Source organism: Cinclus cinclus, chromosome 3, assembly GCF_963662255.1.
Source record: "Cinclus cinclus chromosome 3, bCinCin1.1, whole genome shotgun sequence".
Classification (NCBI taxonomy): Eukaryota; Metazoa; Chordata; class Aves; order Passeriformes; family Cinclidae; genus Cinclus; species Cinclus cinclus.
Genome location: NC_085048.1, coordinates 17787303 through 17804831, shown reverse-complemented (window position 1 = coordinate 17804831; position 17529 = coordinate 17787303). Strand labels below are relative to the sequence as shown.

Sequence of the window (17529 nt, the reverse complement as noted above, 5' to 3'; positions counted from 1 at the left end):
CCAACACATTCAAGTGGATCTTAATCCCAATTATACAGGTCCACAGCAGACTACATCACAGTTCACTGTTGTTCAATCGTCCATCTTTTATGCTTCTGGTATCACTTGCTGAATAAACCCCACCATGCTGCTGCAGACCTCACCTGCCAGGAGCTTACAGCAGACCAGATAAGTCCTCCATAGCCATACCATTTTACATAATATTTTAATCTTTGTGTTCAACCATTCTTTTGGTCTTTCTCAATGAAACACATGATATATCACCCTTGTGATTGTTCTTCCTTCTCCCAGAATTAAAGCCTATTATTGCTAGCCTCCCAGTCTCTTTTTGACTAACTCCAAGACATTTTACATGTATGCCAGTAATTTAGTATTTTAAAGCTAATTCTTGATCATCAATAGCTATACACACCCAACTGTACTATCTACAGGAAGGATGCTTTCATATTACTTTTTGTTGTCATTCTACTTCATTCCCCTGTGTTTAACCTTGAAACCTGAATGACAATGCCTCCTACATCACTGCCTGCAGACATTCACACTGAAGCTGGAGGAGCTGAAGTATCAGTGCCTGACAGGGTTTGCTCTTTGATCAGCTCAGGTGGTGCAAAGCCAGCTGTCTGCAGTTATTCTGTTGCCCAGGGAACAACAACTGAAGTGTGTACTTCCTAAATCTGCACAGGAGGCCCTTCTGCAGCATTGCCACAGCAGCTCGTGCTGTGCAAGGCTGAAGTGGTGAAGCTGCTATAGCTGCAGCCCAGCTGGTGCCCATTAGTGCTCTCGGTATGACAGGAACAAGCAGCGAGTGCTCAGAACCCTCCTCCCTTCCACTGACAACACTCTTCCTTATCAATCAATGTGAACATCCGTCTTTGAGTTTAACAGAATTAAGAAATAAAAACCATATTAATCAGGTAAGCATATTTTGTTTTAAAAAAAGAATATTCCTTTTAGTCTTTTTAATAAATTAATTTAAAAATTAACTATTTATTCAACACCATGTCCTACACAGACAAACAAAAGAGGAGGAAAACAGACTATTTATTTTCTGGATTAGGAACTTCATCTTTTGTCCTAAAAGTCTGTGTAGTCTTTGATTCTATATTTTTTCTGAAACACACAGGGTGAAGTATACGTAGGAATAAAGAGCTACAGGCAGCTTAATTTTTCTTTCCATTATTTAAATGCACATTTTAGCTACCCAAAACCAGAAATTGATTTTCAAAAAGAACCCAGAACAACAACAAAAAAAAAAGCAAAAAAAAAAAAACAGAAAAAAAAGGAAATACAGTAGCTCACTCTTTATCCTAATAGTAGTATATGTTTGCATTGTATATACAGATGTCCAAGGAGGTTTTAAAAACCACGCCTACCACACACTAATGCAGACAGAATGATCTAAGGTTGTGCAAAGGTGTGGGTATGATATGGTGAGACAGTTAAACTCATTATTTTCTATGGAAGAACAGGAGACTGCAGAAAGCAGGCAGTCAAATTGGAAAAGGCATAAATTGAACTTTGGCTGCAATAATGTAAAAGCTGCAACAATGAGAGCCACACAGGCAAAAAGGTATTGACTGACCATATAAAAATTATCTGTGAGATTTAACTCCGCACTGAGAAAAACTGCACAATACACCAATAAAACTTGATGAGAGCTATTTACATGTTAGTTTCCATCATCACATAGGGGAGTGGAGCTGAACAGTGTTGTCCATATTGCTACTTTTACACACATAACAGTTGCCTCATGGAGGTAACTCACTTTCATCACCAACAAAACTATGGCAGATCTCAGTGAAATAAGTTCAAATGAAACAATGCACTTCAATTCCCACTTGATATTTAATAAAGTATTACAAACTGTACTCCTTAACAAGTTGATGGGAACTGCAGACCACTTATCTCTCCGTTGAATTGTGCACCTTAATAGACAGTTACATATTCAGGAGTATATCTAAATAACCCCAAGCATTCCTATTCTACTCCATAGGAGTTCCAAAGACAAATACAACTTTTGTAGCAAGTATACCTCAAGCAGGACAAATGCCACTCCATCCAACAGGAGCAGTTTAGGTGGCTGCCTCAAGCTTGATGAACCAAGTTCTAATCACTAGCTCAATTGGAAAAGGCAGGCTGACTACCCCTGATATCAGCCTTCCACGGTCTCTACTTAGTACATCCTCCCAACAGAAATCCAGATGTGTGGCCACAACCAACACACACAAAATTTCTTCCAGCAATAATTTGGGATTCCAAGCTTAGATCTCAGAACCATTATCTGCTTGTATCTTTGCATTAGTTCGACACTTTGGGTAGCTAGCTTCTAGATGTGCTCACACATCAAGCATAAGTAATTAATGGAAGAGGATCATTATAAACAACTACCAGCTAGATATACTATTTTGAGATACACTCAGTTTTCTGTTCATTATGCCAGTTACAAATGCTACAATAAGAAAGGTATTTTTAGTAATACAACAAAAATAAGTTCTGGTTGGGATTTCTCCTAGTTCAAGGTATCAATAACTAGTACATCCAGAAAGTCTAGAGAAAGAAAAAGACAGAATGTTGCCCTCTGCTAGTCAGTAGTTTTCTCAGCTTGGGGCATTCAAACAATACATCATGTTAGTCAGCTGCTAGTAACTATGCAGGTCTCATTTGTTTACACCTCAGAAACATTCACAGGAGAGAAACCCCACCACATTTTCTTTATTGAACTCAAGTGGAGAAAGATATATAGCTCTTTCCAAAAAGGCTTATAATCTAAGAAAAGCAATTACACAAATATAACCAAATAGAAACAAATCCAGAAATACCTTGGTGGTCAAATCTTCAGCTCAGGGATGAGATACAATTCCTTTGCTAGTACTGACCAAGTACACCTCATGTTTATTTCAAATGCAGAATCTTATTGGTGTACAATCTCACTGTGATTAGAGGTATGGATCTTTAGGAGAGATGGATCAGGAAGATGAGAAGGGAGAATCACCCTTTATGAACACAAGCAACTAGAGCACATGGAGCTCCCAGCTCAAGTGAGAGATCATCATTTAGGATTAGAACGTAGACTAAAGTGGTAACACACAGTTGGTGTCTGCTAGAAGGATGAAACAAAAGATAACGCAACCTTCTGACAATGAGAAGGAGTTCCATATTCATAGTCTTGGTCCTTGTACGGCACTTTAATAAGCTCAGTGTCTAGGGGAAGGGTCTGTGCTATTCTCAGGATTGAGGCTGCTAAGACCAGTGGGAAAGTCAAGTTAGGGGATATTTAAAGAAATTGGATCCTAGTAATGCATCCAAAAGAATTGAGGAATGGCCAGTGTATTTATGAGGCCAGTTTCAATTAACTCTGAAAGGTCATGGTGCTGGAGAGAGGTTCCTGAGGACTTCAAGAAAGTAAATGGCATTCTTATATTTCAGATAGGCAAGAAGGATCTATACACTAGTTAGTATTCCCTTAGTTTCCAGGAAGGTGACAGATTAAGAGAATCTGAAAAACATTTTGAAATATAAGGTGACTGGGACTATTCAGTACAGATTTATGAAGGAGACATCATGTCTGACAAACATGATGGCATTCTGCAGTGAAAATTAAATTTAAAACAGCCTTTGGTCCATAACATCCTCACAGATAAACTGAATCACAGGAAGGTTGGGTTCAAAACTGGTTGAACTGCCATTCTCAAAGGGTTTTGATCAGTGGCATAAAAGTCATCTGGAGCCAGTCACTATGGGTGTGCCCCAGGGGCTGGCAGTGTGGCCAGCACTGCTCAGCATCTTCATTAATGACTTCAGGGAATATCAGAAGCACAGAAACAGGCTGAAGAAACAAACCAACAGGAACCTCGAAGTCTAACAATGCTCTGCAGAAAGGACCCTGAAGGTCGTGGTGACAATAATATGAGCATAAGGAACAGTGGAGAAGTGCTATTAGTCTACTAGATGGCCTGTGCACCGACAGTAGAAATCATAAAACTATGCTGGGCTGCAAAAGAGTCCTCACAATATCAAAAGGGACACTGATATTAACCTCAAATTCTCATACTTCCTGTAGCTCTGTCACTCAAATTGCTGCAGTAGCAGAAATGCTCTAAGTTTTATGCCTAATGGTCAGAAACATTGATCCTTGTTTGATGACATGCAAAATAATAAAAAACTCACACGAGAGAATTAAGGTTGCAAATTATTACCCAGAATCAGGAGAGAAATCTCAAATTAAAACCGTCCTCAAACCATTTTAGCATGGTTTCATATGAGGACATGCAGATAACAGAATATACAACAGAACTGATGTCTTCAGAAAACTACAGTGACTCAAGATTTGCTACTTTATAAAAAAACTATCATTTTGCTAGCTATTTAAGATATCGCTAGTACTTGAATTGTGATGTAGATTAGTCAGCAAGAAGGGAAAAAAAGAAAAGTATTTGTTCTTATTTCTTCATCATTCTTCTAGCAGTATGAAGCAAGAGACATTCCCTTGGCCTCTCCAGCCTTCCAAGCATGGGATAATGGAAAATGAAAACAGGCTATCTTTTCCTGATAGAAAGAAGGTCACAAAATATGGATTGCAAAAAAAGTGAGGTTGCAAAATGTCTTAACATTTACTGGAAGGAACTTGCACAGTTTACTTGGCTTCATCACTTGCATTATTCGGGAATAACTTTGAAGTCTAATATACAACTAGTCTAATACAGAGAAAAGAAAGACTAACTTTCACTTATGTAATAAACTCATTGGACAAGAATACTTAAACACAAACTGTAAGAATTTATGTGTTTCTGCAAAATGTTATTTACTGCAACAATAGCATTGACTCGAGATGACAAAAGAACAAATTCTCTTGCAGTATTTTGAAAATATTTGATATTTGATAATAGAGCTAAAATTAGAAACAGAAAAACATTTTTGTTCTAAGCTTAAAAAAAAATAAAAAAGGGGAGGCTTCTAACAGTGAACGAGAAAGCAGTTTGATAATTCAAGAGAACTATCCCTCAGCAACAGCACTAATTTAGAAGCATTTTATCCACTTTCTGCTTTTAAAGCACTCTTTTCAATATCATGACCGTTCTGTAATAGTTGAATTTTTGTCATTTTCTCTCCTTCCTCTTCTGACATTCATTTGCTTCATACCAAAAATTATCCTGATAATCGCTGTCAAATAAAGATGAAATCCTAAATGAAGGGATAACAAGGGTCAGTGCTTCAAATTAATTATATTATACATGGTCCATGGTCCCCCAGTTCTTACTTTTCACTGTGCATCTGCTCTTACACACTACGTGAGACACTACTGAGCTTAACTCCTACAGCAGTCTTACATACAAGTAAGATTATAGCACAGACTATGATATAACAGCCATGTTACCTCTCATTTGGACAGAACTCAATACACATCTAGTCATAGAGGCCTTCAAATTTGAACAGAATTAACATGGAATAATTTCTCAAGCTGTTCATCACTTGTGTTGCATTTTTTTATCAGGTGGATCAGATAGTCAACCATTTCAATTAAAACCTTACTGTAAGCTACTGGTAAAGGAACACTCAAATGACATACAACAGCTAGAATTCCTAGGAAAAAAACATTAAAAAAAACATTAGGAGAATACCAAGGACATTTATTTCTTCCTTCAAACTATGGGAATAAATCTTCTTTTGTACATCCCACCACTACTGCTGAGAAGAGGGAATATTTAAAGATGTATTCCACTTCTGTGCCCATTTTAATGACTGTAGCATATCCCATGGCTGTACCAATGATTTCCCTACATGGAGTGCTTTCACTACAGCAAAGCAAGTGTCACCTGCTGTCTCCAATGCTTAGCAGATGAAGCATCACCAGCAGCATTATTTCCAGAATCCTTACTGATGAATTTTCTCTGCAGAAAGTTGTTTTTAATGCACAAGTTCACTTTGTGTTAGTGCAATGTACCAGACAGCCATAACTCATTGCATATTTATTGTTTTGAAATAATGGATTTTAAAGGCAAACTACTTTCAACAAAATTAAATACCAGTCTTGTGTTTGCATGCTCTAGATCTACAAATGCAAATTATTTGTATGAAGTCTTCATAACCACTGCACCAGGGCACTTACCATGTTTGAAAAAATCCAAGTGAAAACCAGGATGTGTGCACACACATACCTGCCTGCATGTAGTAATTTGCAGGTAACAGCTTTGTCCAGTCACACTTCCTTTTGCCCTCTGGTGGCTTTCTATGTCCCTACATGAAACAGAAGTGCAGAACCTATTTTTGCAGGAGTTTAAAAATACATTTGAACTGGGACAATAAATAAGTTTCCATATATGTTTCCAAGCATTTGAAAAAGAATTTGAATTCTTAGGAGAAGCAGGGGCAAGCACAACTACAAAAGATGACAGCAACACAGAATCTTACTAATTATGCTTTTAAATTTAGATTAGACAAAGCTTCTGTTTTTAAATTTAGTTTTTCCTCTTCCTAGTGAAGGAATTCATCAAGCTTTATCTCACAGATTTAAAATAAAGATTTACCTGAAAGGCTAAAGTTAAAATCAGAGGAGGCATTCCACTGTAAGCTCCAGAAACAGCATTATTAGCGTAATAGTGTCAACTACCTAGTCTTGCAGACTTGATACTTTTAGGTAATTTCATGACATGCAAAAGATGAGAATAGAAGGACTCAAAAGATGAGCTCCTCTGTTTACAAAAGTTAGTGCATGTAGAGAGAAAGAGTTCAAGCCATCCTAACATGATGCTGTACTCTAAAGTGGTAGTTACAGTTCAGGAAAAGGCTTGCTATATCAAGACTGACAGTTTTCTGAGCCTTATGTGCAGCATTAGATGGGGAAGTCAGCAGAACATCAGCATCCTTACAAAGGGCACTGGAAATGAAAGAGAAGTGATTGTTCCACAGTCTCATGAAAACCTGATAAGCCTTTCTATAAACTATAAACTCAAATCACCAAGCTGGCAAACAACTCCCATTCATGATCTGATTCAGCATTTGGTACCTGAAAGCAGATAGAAAAAAGTACTTTCTTCAGAAGAAAGAATTAGTACAAATTAAGACAATTATCATTGCTAGAAACTTAATTTTGCCTCAATGAATGCATGCACCTAATACCCAGTAATTAAACATTCTCTTCAAACTGAGCAGCATGAAGCTTTTGCTTTAATTCATCATTTAATTCTTTAGGACAAACCTAGACAACACCTACTAATCCTTATCACAACAAAACCACCCCATAGCAACAGACACTGTAAAAATGCTATACAGAAAAAGGCTAAGTGTTTCAAAATATCCTCTTCTCTGGAAGGCTGAAATTATCTCTAAAATTATTATTCTTAATTTGGTGGAATACGCCATACAACAGAACCACACCATATTACTGAGATCAGTAGAACAGAAATTCTTGACCCGATCTTCATACCATAAAGATGTATATGAAATAAATTATCATGTCTTTCATCTAATTTCTGAAGTACTTGCATGTTTTCCTTCAACACATTCTCCAAAACAAGCAGTCTGTATTTTATAGAAGTCTTTAATGGAGAACCATATCAGGTAATTTATTTTTTGGCAACTTACTTAAAATAATGTAAGGTACAGGTCTCCAGTCCTGAGGCCAGAAAGCACAATCTAGCTGAATTTTTTTGGCAGGCTAAGTTAAAAGAAGAAGGCTACACTCTACTCATGAGTTTCATAGACTGTGTCCGGATATCATTATCTGAAAGTAAACTGTAACTTGGCCCACACTAAAACTGCTCAGGGAGTTCCCTCATAATTTAACAGCAGGCTATACTGCAAGTCAGTCCCTAGGTCAATGCCATGGCCCCATTCCAAGTTATTGGAATACATATATAACCTTAAAATAATAGTCTAATATCCTGATATTTTTTATTTTATTCTACAGGTTACAATTCCCAGCAAAAAATGTCATTATAGCAACACTGCTGTAAAAATCCAACCAACCAAACCACAAAAACCCAAAACCCAACAAACATGCAGTCAGCTAACTGGTACCAAAACCTGGTTGTTCAACATTAAAATTTTCATAGCCAGCAGGTTCTAATCCTTACGAAGTAGCAGGTGAGGGCTGTTTTCTCAAATAGTTTTCAGTGTTGATACAGCTCACACATTCTCCACACTGCTTCCACCCTACCTGACATTAGAGTAAATCATTCCAAACATCAGACTTTAATGCTGTTATTTTTATCGCCTATATTGTGACATACTAATTTTCAGGTTTTCAATTACATAAAAGTACTCTTGTGGTCGTGAAAATAGCCTTGCAATCCAATTCACAATTGCATAAACAGTCAGCATAATCATTCTGTTTAGTTTGCTGGCACAGTTTTAAAAAAACAAAAAGAGAAGCTGAAGTCTCTAGACCGCCGTTCATCTATCAGCAAAATCAAAACGAAAAGTTAGATCCAACAATATAAGATTTGGCAAATTATTTCACTGATCCTTTCAGCAAAAGCCATGGAAAGGAAGAAAAACAAGGTCTCAGGAAAACAGCAGAAATTGCCATAGATAAAGAAGAAAAAATGCAAAACAAAAAATGCTAATTAAAAACCAAAAACACACAGACATTTAATCACAACAATAGATTTTTGTATGGACAGACACTAAATGTCTGCTAATACCTAAGGGTCATATCTTAACTCTAACATTTCTCCAGCCTCTCACAGAACTGACTGCCCAAAAGCTATTTTACCATCTCAGCTCTTTTTTTTTTCTCACATATCCCTTAGCCATTTTTAGTATCTCCTTCCTCAGGATCTCCTTATTTCTCCTATTTTACCATTGCTTTATTTTCCTCACTTTGTCTTTCAACAAGCATTTCCCCTATTAGACCTGTGATGGCAACAGTACAATTGTCTATAAATATGATGTAAGACATGGTCCTTTAGTTTTGCCCCTCCAAGCATATCTTTTCCCTGCACCCAGGGTAGCTGCATACAATCACATTCTGAAAATTCACCTTTGTAATAATGGAGACCACTACCCAGATCCAACTGGAGGTTCATCAGGCAAACAATTTTCCACCTATGCAGGCTTTTTGGTCCCGATCATTTTTCTATTTCCTCCCCTCTATCACCCCATCATGTCATGCAAACCTATCAGCAGTTTGCCTTAACCCTTGACTTCTTAAACAATGTTACCATATCTAAGGATCTGTAGAACATCTAACAGAACACAGTAACTACCCGAGTAGCTGGCCATTACACAGTATCAAAATCCAAAACAACCATTAGTTTCTTTGCTGACATGCTAAAAGATTCATCTGCATCTCAGAGAAATGCATAAATCTGAGGTTTAATTCTAGCTTATAGGGTATAACGAAATATTCAAGTTTTACAAATAATGCTGTATAAACTACAATTATATTTCTAAAACATTATTTTAGAATGACAGCTTTCCCCACATTCATCACCATGATAATTCATTGCAATCTCTTTACTTAGTATTCTGGTCCACAGAGACCAGATCCAAGAGTCAGTCGGAAAGAAGCCATCCATTGCTGGCAAACTGGTAAATGGCTGCAGAACTCATTAAATAGCTTACAGAAAAACCCCCCTGAATTCCCTATTGCTTTAATGATGTAGATGAAGTTTACTTGATAAGTCCACAGGAAATAGTCTGCCTCCATTTTAACAGTATCCTAAAACAGACAGGGAAGAGATTAAAGGCAAGAGATTAAAAAGTTCTGCATGAAACAAAACAAATGCAAGGCATGACTCCCCCCAGAGTCTCCCCAAAAGTTTTGGACTCCCCCCAAACCCTCATACAATTCGCACCTACCACTGCACATCCACCTAACTTGGAAATTTTTCAAACAACTCATAAGAGTGTATTATAAGCTGGAATGACAAAAAGGCATCATCAACATACTTCCAAGTATTACCCAACATCCTATTAATCATCATATCAGCACAGGGATCCAAATTTTATCAGCCATTTTGAGAGCTGAAGCTTCCATCACCTATTTTACATACAGAAATTATTAGACACACCCTAGTCCATTGGTATTTCTTGTTGCCTCAGAACACAAGTAAAAGTCCATGAAATGGCTTTCTGAATTTCCCTCTTATAGCCTGAAACTTGAGCAATATTGAGACTGGATACAGATAATCTTCCAATGGAGTCTAGCACTTTGTCAGGTCCCCACTGTTCTAGTTCCCAAGTGGCTCCCCTTTAGTGTGATTTACAGGGTTTTTGCATTTCACTTTTTCACAATGAAAAAATTATCCTAGAGTAGGCTAGGATGCTCTTCTGAATAATGAAGCAAGTTTCTTTCAAACCTGCAGTAGGAATACACATGTGAAATTATTTTCCCCTTAGTAGCTGCAGAGAGCACTTGGTCATCTTCAAGAAGTTGATAGCTAAATTTATCTTCATTTTTCATCTTATTATATTTAGTTACAGTACTCTCATTGATTCATATCATTGTTTGGAGGGTACGTTTGTGACCCTCAATCCAACCCATAATCCTTTTGTGATATTTAAATGTGCATTTCTACTAAGAAATGCTATAATCTCTTTAATTACATTGTCACCTTTCTTATTCACTTTTTAGAAGTGCCACTCCTGTCCCATTTTAATTTAATAAAAGTAATAAAAAAAACTAGAATAGTCAACTGACTACAACTAGTCAGAACTGCAAAAAATAATAAAGGTGCAAAGTTCTTAGAGGGATTGTTCTAACAGAGACTTTCCACCAAATACAGCATCCTCCATTTCAATTCTGGGCTACTGTAAAGCAAATTATATGATTTCTGTTTTGCTGAACATAGCTTTAAGATATTAATAAGTATCATAGGCAAATAAGCACATGTAAATTTTCAGAGATTAAACATTAAACAAATTATGTTGCAACTGTAGTATTCTAGCTTGTCACTTTCATTATCATCATCCAAAAAACATCTCTAAATTATGTTGCTCTCTCAAGAATCCAACCTTTTAGTTTTTTAAGACCTAATCTGTCTCATACTGAACTTTAACAATCTAATTTAACTTCTGAAGGTAGAAGACAACCAAACTCATTTCCCCCTTGACTTCTACCTACTTTAAAGCTGTCAGTAACAATTTTATTCTCTTCAAGAGGAAAAAAATATAACCCACAACCCTGTTTTAATTCCGTTGATTTGCTGTAGTTGAAGAGAAAAATGATGCATCAACATGTCACAAAATTGAGTAAGAGTGCATGAGTTCTGGATACCTCAGATATTAATTTTACAAAGCCTTCTTCCCCTGTCCCTGAGACATTTAGGCTACAATCCTTCTTTTCTCCTCTTATACTTAGTTTCTTCCACATATTTATTCACTTTCTCTCTTTTCTTAGGGAATCTGTGAAAAAATACAACAACCCTTATTCTCACAATACCAAAAAGCTGCCAAACACATTTGCAAAAAAGAGGAATTACTTCTCAGTGTCTCCTCAAGATACATCTTGTCTCTTAGCAATGTCAGTTACACTGGGATGGTCTTAATAGCCCTAATACTCTTCTAGCATACAATATTGACGTGTAAGTTAGAAATGCATAGCACAGGCAAGTGCTGTGCCACCAGCATATAAATTCCTGATCTTTCCTAGAGGCTGGACAAGATTATATACAACTAGTAAGCCTATCACTTGAGAATAAAATGATCTTCCTGTAATATCATTTATAACAGTATAAAATTTCCAAAGTGGTATATTCATGATTGGGGGGGGGGGGGGGGCAGAAAAAACTAAAATCAAGGCAGGAACTGAGTCTAGTACATTCTCCCTGTGTGCAAGTATGTGATTAAGTCATTATTAAGTCAGTATCTTTGAACAGTGTGCATGAGGAGGGGCAGAGAAAAAGCTCCACTATTTTTTCTTTATGTTAAGACAAAGTGTCCTAGAAAATTAAATTTCTGGTTAACATCCAAAGACAATTGTTCCAATGCTACTGGAACCACTATTATTCTAGTTAACATAATAATTGAGAATGTATCATTAATAAAGCCTTGTATTTTTTTCAATGTCAAAATTAGACAAAGTTGTAAATACTGATGCTAACAAAAAAAAAAAAGGCAGTTTCCTTCACTCTGACTTCAGAGTCAGGAAGGTGTTTTCCTTCTTAAAACATAATTGTACATTGATACTCTAGTAAAATATCCTGAACAAAGAATACAGAGCACCATTTAATTTAATTTTACTGACTGTTTAGAAAACATAGTTCCCAAATTGAATATTCATCAAGGATTTAAAGTTTTCTGTGACTTCTTGTGAACAAGAATGCTACCTGAGCCATCTTAATTTTAAATTTCAGGGGGACATTCTTTTCTTGAAAGCATAGTATTTAAAAGATATGCAAAATTAATGTGAGTAAATAATAAATATTCTGATGGGCTTTATATAAAAGGACAGCAAAGCCAAAAATATGAGTGAATAGTCTGCGTCCAATCGTTGCAGTGTTCTATACTTGGCACTTATGACATATTTTGCCTAGAGTTTCTAAAAGCAAAAGCTCATCTCAAAACAATGACTGAATTGTGGTTGCTGCAATTTTAGCCATTTATGGGCAAAAAATCTGATTTTATCAAAAGTAAGCACTTAAAGAAATTAATCTAGTGGACAACAAGGAAATTAATTTTTACTGACATAGAAGCATAGCTTTTATGATTTGTTAATACAGTACTTTGTTCTTCACTAGGTGTAATAATAATAAATATGTTTTAAGTTCTACCTTTTTATACCTCCTTCACTCACAAGTCAAGGACAAGTAAAAATATTTCACATAACCATGAAGGCAAAAAAAAAAAAAAATTACAGTCCTAGAGTGACTGGGCCACATTGTTTCTACTTCTGAATGATGTTTCCTACCTGTATGATTCAGGAGAAAACAACCCATACACATTTACATATCCACACACATGGGAAAAAAGCTTCAGATCTAAGCATGATGGTGTGAGATTTCAGTTACAGTACTTAAAATACAGTCTTTGCAATTAAAAAAAAAAACAAAACAAGAAATTTAAAAAAAATAAAACAACCCAAATGTAGGAACTTCCCCATACAATATGATTTTTTGAGTTTTGATTAAGACTTTTGGTATATCAATTCAAGGCACCTCTCAACCAGAACACTAAAAACTTCTAAGCATTATTACATCACCCCTCTTCTCAAACACAAAGAGATGGCTTAAACTTTTTTTTGAACCTAGACCCCAGAAATAACCTATTATTACCAACTGAATGCACACACCCATTTCTCATGCAGAATTCTTAGCACACAGCAGAATTTATCAAAATGCTTTTATTTTGCTAAGTTTTATCCCCTCGTGAGAAAAGAGAAGCAAACACCAGCACCTCATTTGTATATCAAAACACAGAGCAAGATTGCTGGTGTCATCTGTGACTTTCAGGCAGCAGTATTAACTATCGAGTAAGTTAAGTAAAAAAATAGATGAGTCTCAATGTCTCAATAACATAACAGGAGACGATAACAACTGGAAAGATTTTTCACTACATTTGAAAAAATAAATTCATATTCCCCAAACTTCCTATATAAAAGACAAATTCCTCTCAACAACAATCAAAGATCAGGAGAGCTGTCACAAAGTACTCTTCTAATTGCACGTCCTACCGCTTTTTTTCATACCTCAGTTATGATAACTCTTTGCAAATGTGAGAGAGTAAAAGAAAATTCAATACCTTTCCCAATCTAAAGGAAGAAATTTTACCCTATTCCATTAGCTCTTCCAGTGAGCTAGAAAATGGAAAATGTTCCTAATTCCACTTCTCTTCACTGCCACATTTTATCACTTCTTTAACTACTTCAAAAAACAGCTATTAATAATGGACACACATCACATTTCTTCAGCCTCCCAGCTTCAACAACATTCAAGTCTTGACAGAAGTGCTGGGCCTAGACACAAGGGATGGGCACAATTACACTTACAGCTATTCCTGAAAACAATCTCATTTGACTTGTAGTTCTATGAGAAAATGAGTTAACAGTCTTTTTAAAACAACAAAGAAATGGAATACATTAAGTATTGTAAAGGTTTTGATCGCTGAATTTAGCTGCATTACTACTTGAACTAAGTTGTCTGCTGAACTCATTATTCCTTATTACAGAACCCCACACTGTGTACTTTTAGTTCTATACATTGCTATTTAGAGTCAGGAATCACCATTTGAGAATGAGATCTCGTTTTCTGCAGAATGTTAATTGATGATAATTCTAAAGCAAGATGCAGGAAGAATAAGCAATAGAGCTTAATATTAAGAAATAAGATAAACTAAATCTAGAACACAAATAATCTGGAATAGAAAACATTCATATTATTTATTAGGCCCAATAAAGGAAATTGGAAATCTCACAAAAGGCTCTCAATCAAAATGCTCACAATCATTTCAATGTAAAAATCTATTTAAGTTACCTTCTTTCATTTGGTTTAAAAAATCACCTAGGATTTGTGAAATTGAAATTTTACCAATTTTATTTCAATCCAAAAGAATTAGGAGAACTAGGCAATCTTGGAATCCTCTCCCTAATACAACCAGAAGGCTGAACAGCAGGAACACGCATCTCTACAACTGTTCACAGATGTACAAAGCCTGAAAATCACTCCTTAATGGTTATACTCTTGGACTGTAATTCCACAAAAGAACAGACTCCTATTTACTAGGAGAAATAACATTTATTTCAATTGACACCTTAGATTTCTTGTCAGAGAGAAAAATCTCCCCCTTCCTCAAGTGATGCATCGGATTTTTCAAGCCTCATGAGAATCCTCACACCTGCGTCACTCAAGAATTTTACAGAGATCCTTAATCTCAATAGTTGTGCACTTACAGTAAGGTTAGACAAAGAGCATTCCTATAGAGGAAATATTTAGATAAGAAGCTGTAGCTCTCTGTGGGCATACCTGCATTTCACATATGAAAAATAACATTATATACAAACTTCATCTACACTTTTAAGTAAAGCTTGATGCCAGCATATTTTGAAAGACATTTACTTGCACTTTCAAAAGCACACATATAAACCAATAAAAGTTATGCTTCAAGTAACAGGAATATATTTTATTTGCCATGCTTTGCATTCATTAACCAAGCATAAGGTTTATTTTGCTGCTTTTCTTAACATGAATACAGAAGGTGACTTCTAACCAAGATAACCTAAAGATATGACACAAGTGAGGTATAGGTAAAAGTACTGCAGATATTTTTAGAAATGCTTGTGTTGGTAATTCCAACTGAAAGTGTCTACACATAGCTAGAGGTTCAAACTTTACACATTCAAAAATATCAAAACACTTGTACAAGTTGAGAATACTTAAAAAGGACTTACTTTTATTGTAGCAGGTTGCTAGCACACCTTTATCTGCAGGACTTGTACTAATGTGCCAAATTTCACCCACTTGATGAAGGAGAACATTTTTGTTTATAATGTTGTTTTCATCATCAAAATCTATGATGTGAATCTGCAAATACAATAAAATAGAACGTTAATGTTTCAAATGTTTTCCTGTGGGTCTTAATTATACACAATGACTACATGAAACAATTTAATGAGATTTTTATAACTGATATATACTTTAATTAATTGTTATACGAACAATTTACCATATCATTGATTTCATGCAGGATTAACTTTTCTAGGAACATACAAGCAATTTGCCTGTTTGAGGAAATATCATGGTTATTCTCAATTTTCAACTTAAAGCTTGAAGGTGATTATTCATTTTATGGTTAATAGTAAATAAGCCATATATTACAATTCAACACTTCTTACAGCAATAAACAAAAATAACAACATTACAATCTTTAGTCTAAATGTCTGCATCAATTCTGTATCCAAATCATCTCATTCAAACCATTTACAAAGAAAGAAGGAGAAAAGGAAATGACTCTTTCTTTGAAGCAAGTACTTTACACTTAGTAAAAAACTTTTTGAGAGTTCACTTTAGCAGTCACATACCTTTACCAAGATACAAATCTGATCTTTTATACTACATGGAAACATGAAGTACTGAAAGATGAAGAAAAACAATACTATTTAAATATATAGATAATATTTTTAAAAGACAGAACTGTTTGCTTTTTATTATTTTCATTTTTGCTTGTAGCAGGTCCCTCCCTTTTTTTAGTCAGTTGTTTTTCTATAGTTGCTGCAGAAATACAAGAAATTTAGGAAGATTTTAGTCTGGTATAATATACAGTAGGAACGTTACTCATTTGCTAATTCCCCCAAGCTCAACAGTGGACAAATAAATTTAAAAGACTCACAAATTTTAAAGAACTGTACCGTCATTAAAAATAAATTTTCAAAGTTGGGTGAACAATGAGGAGGGGAAAAAAAAGCCGAGTTATCCTATCATCATGACTGAATCAAATTTACTAAATGAACTACTGAATTACTGCAAAAATCATATCTATGCAGAAATACAGAAGACTTTCTTAAAATACAGAAGCAGAAATATAGGCCTCTACTTCATCTAAACACTATTATTTTTAAGGGGATGAGTTTACACGTTACCTTTTTTATTACTGCCCAAACACTCATCAGAAACTCCTTCTTCAAATATAATCCTGGACCTCACCACCTATATAATTCTTCCAACTTGTCATCCCAGGCATAGAACTACCTCTACAGTTGATCAGCAAGTTGTCTTTTGAGACTTCATTTGCTGCCTTGAACCTAGGAATCTATTCAAGAACCAAAACACTATCCACCTACTCCAACAACTGCATATCCATCTTAAAGAATGACAAAAAGATCAGTTTAACATCATACATTGTTTTGGTTTGGAGTCTCCTTTGGCAGCTCAGGCCAAGTCTCTCACCCAAGAAAGTGAACCATAAATCTAAACCCCATTTTCTACAGTCACACACATCTCTTTCCACACTAACGAGGTTAAAAGTCAGTCAGCACATAAGGGAGTGCTCTTCACCCCATCTGAAGCCCTTTGAAGGCACAGATAACAATTTCTCTCTGCTGCTATGCTTCTGATTCAGCTGACAACATGGACAGCTGTAACCTGGTAGAAAACACAGATAACTCATTAAAGGCCCAGAGTGAGATTTTTTGGAAAATATTAATTTAATTCTTATGCAGCAGTATTGTTTACACTTTGTGAGTTGAAAAGCTACATCTTTCACAGCTATATCAATCAATACCACCTACCTGAATTAAGTTGATCAGCGTAACAGAAAGAACTGCAAAAGTTCCCCCGATGGTTTTTTGCTAAGAATCTTCCTACTTGATTTGAATACACGATATATGAAATAGTCACTTCACTAAATACTAAGGATAACAGAAATTTCATAGAAAGTACTCTAATACCAAATACTGTACGTCACACGTTCACCATTAAACCATGTCCTCAAGTGCCATATTCACACTTTCTTGAGCTCTTCCAAGGATGAAGACTCCACCACTTCCCTGGGCAGCCTTTTCCAATGCTTTACAACCCTTTCCAAGAAAACATTTTTCCTCATATCCAGCTTAAACCTCTCCTGGTGTAACTTAAGGCCTTTTCTTCTCACCATCCT

General features: G+C 35.7%; 1 protein-coding gene across 2 annotated transcripts in view; it reads right to left on the bottom strand.

The window, feature by feature from the left end:
- EIPR1 (EARP complex and GARP complex interacting protein 1) overlaps positions 1-17529 on the bottom strand; it is a 74920-nt gene that overhangs the window by 45990 nt on the left and 11401 nt on the right. For both annotated transcript variants that reach the window (XM_062489720.1, XM_062489719.1), the window contains exon 3: positions 15326-15458. In XM_062489720.1, coding sequence (XP_062345704.1) covers positions 15326-15458 — 133 coding nt within the window. The remainder of the gene's footprint in view (positions 1-15325; positions 15459-17529) is intronic.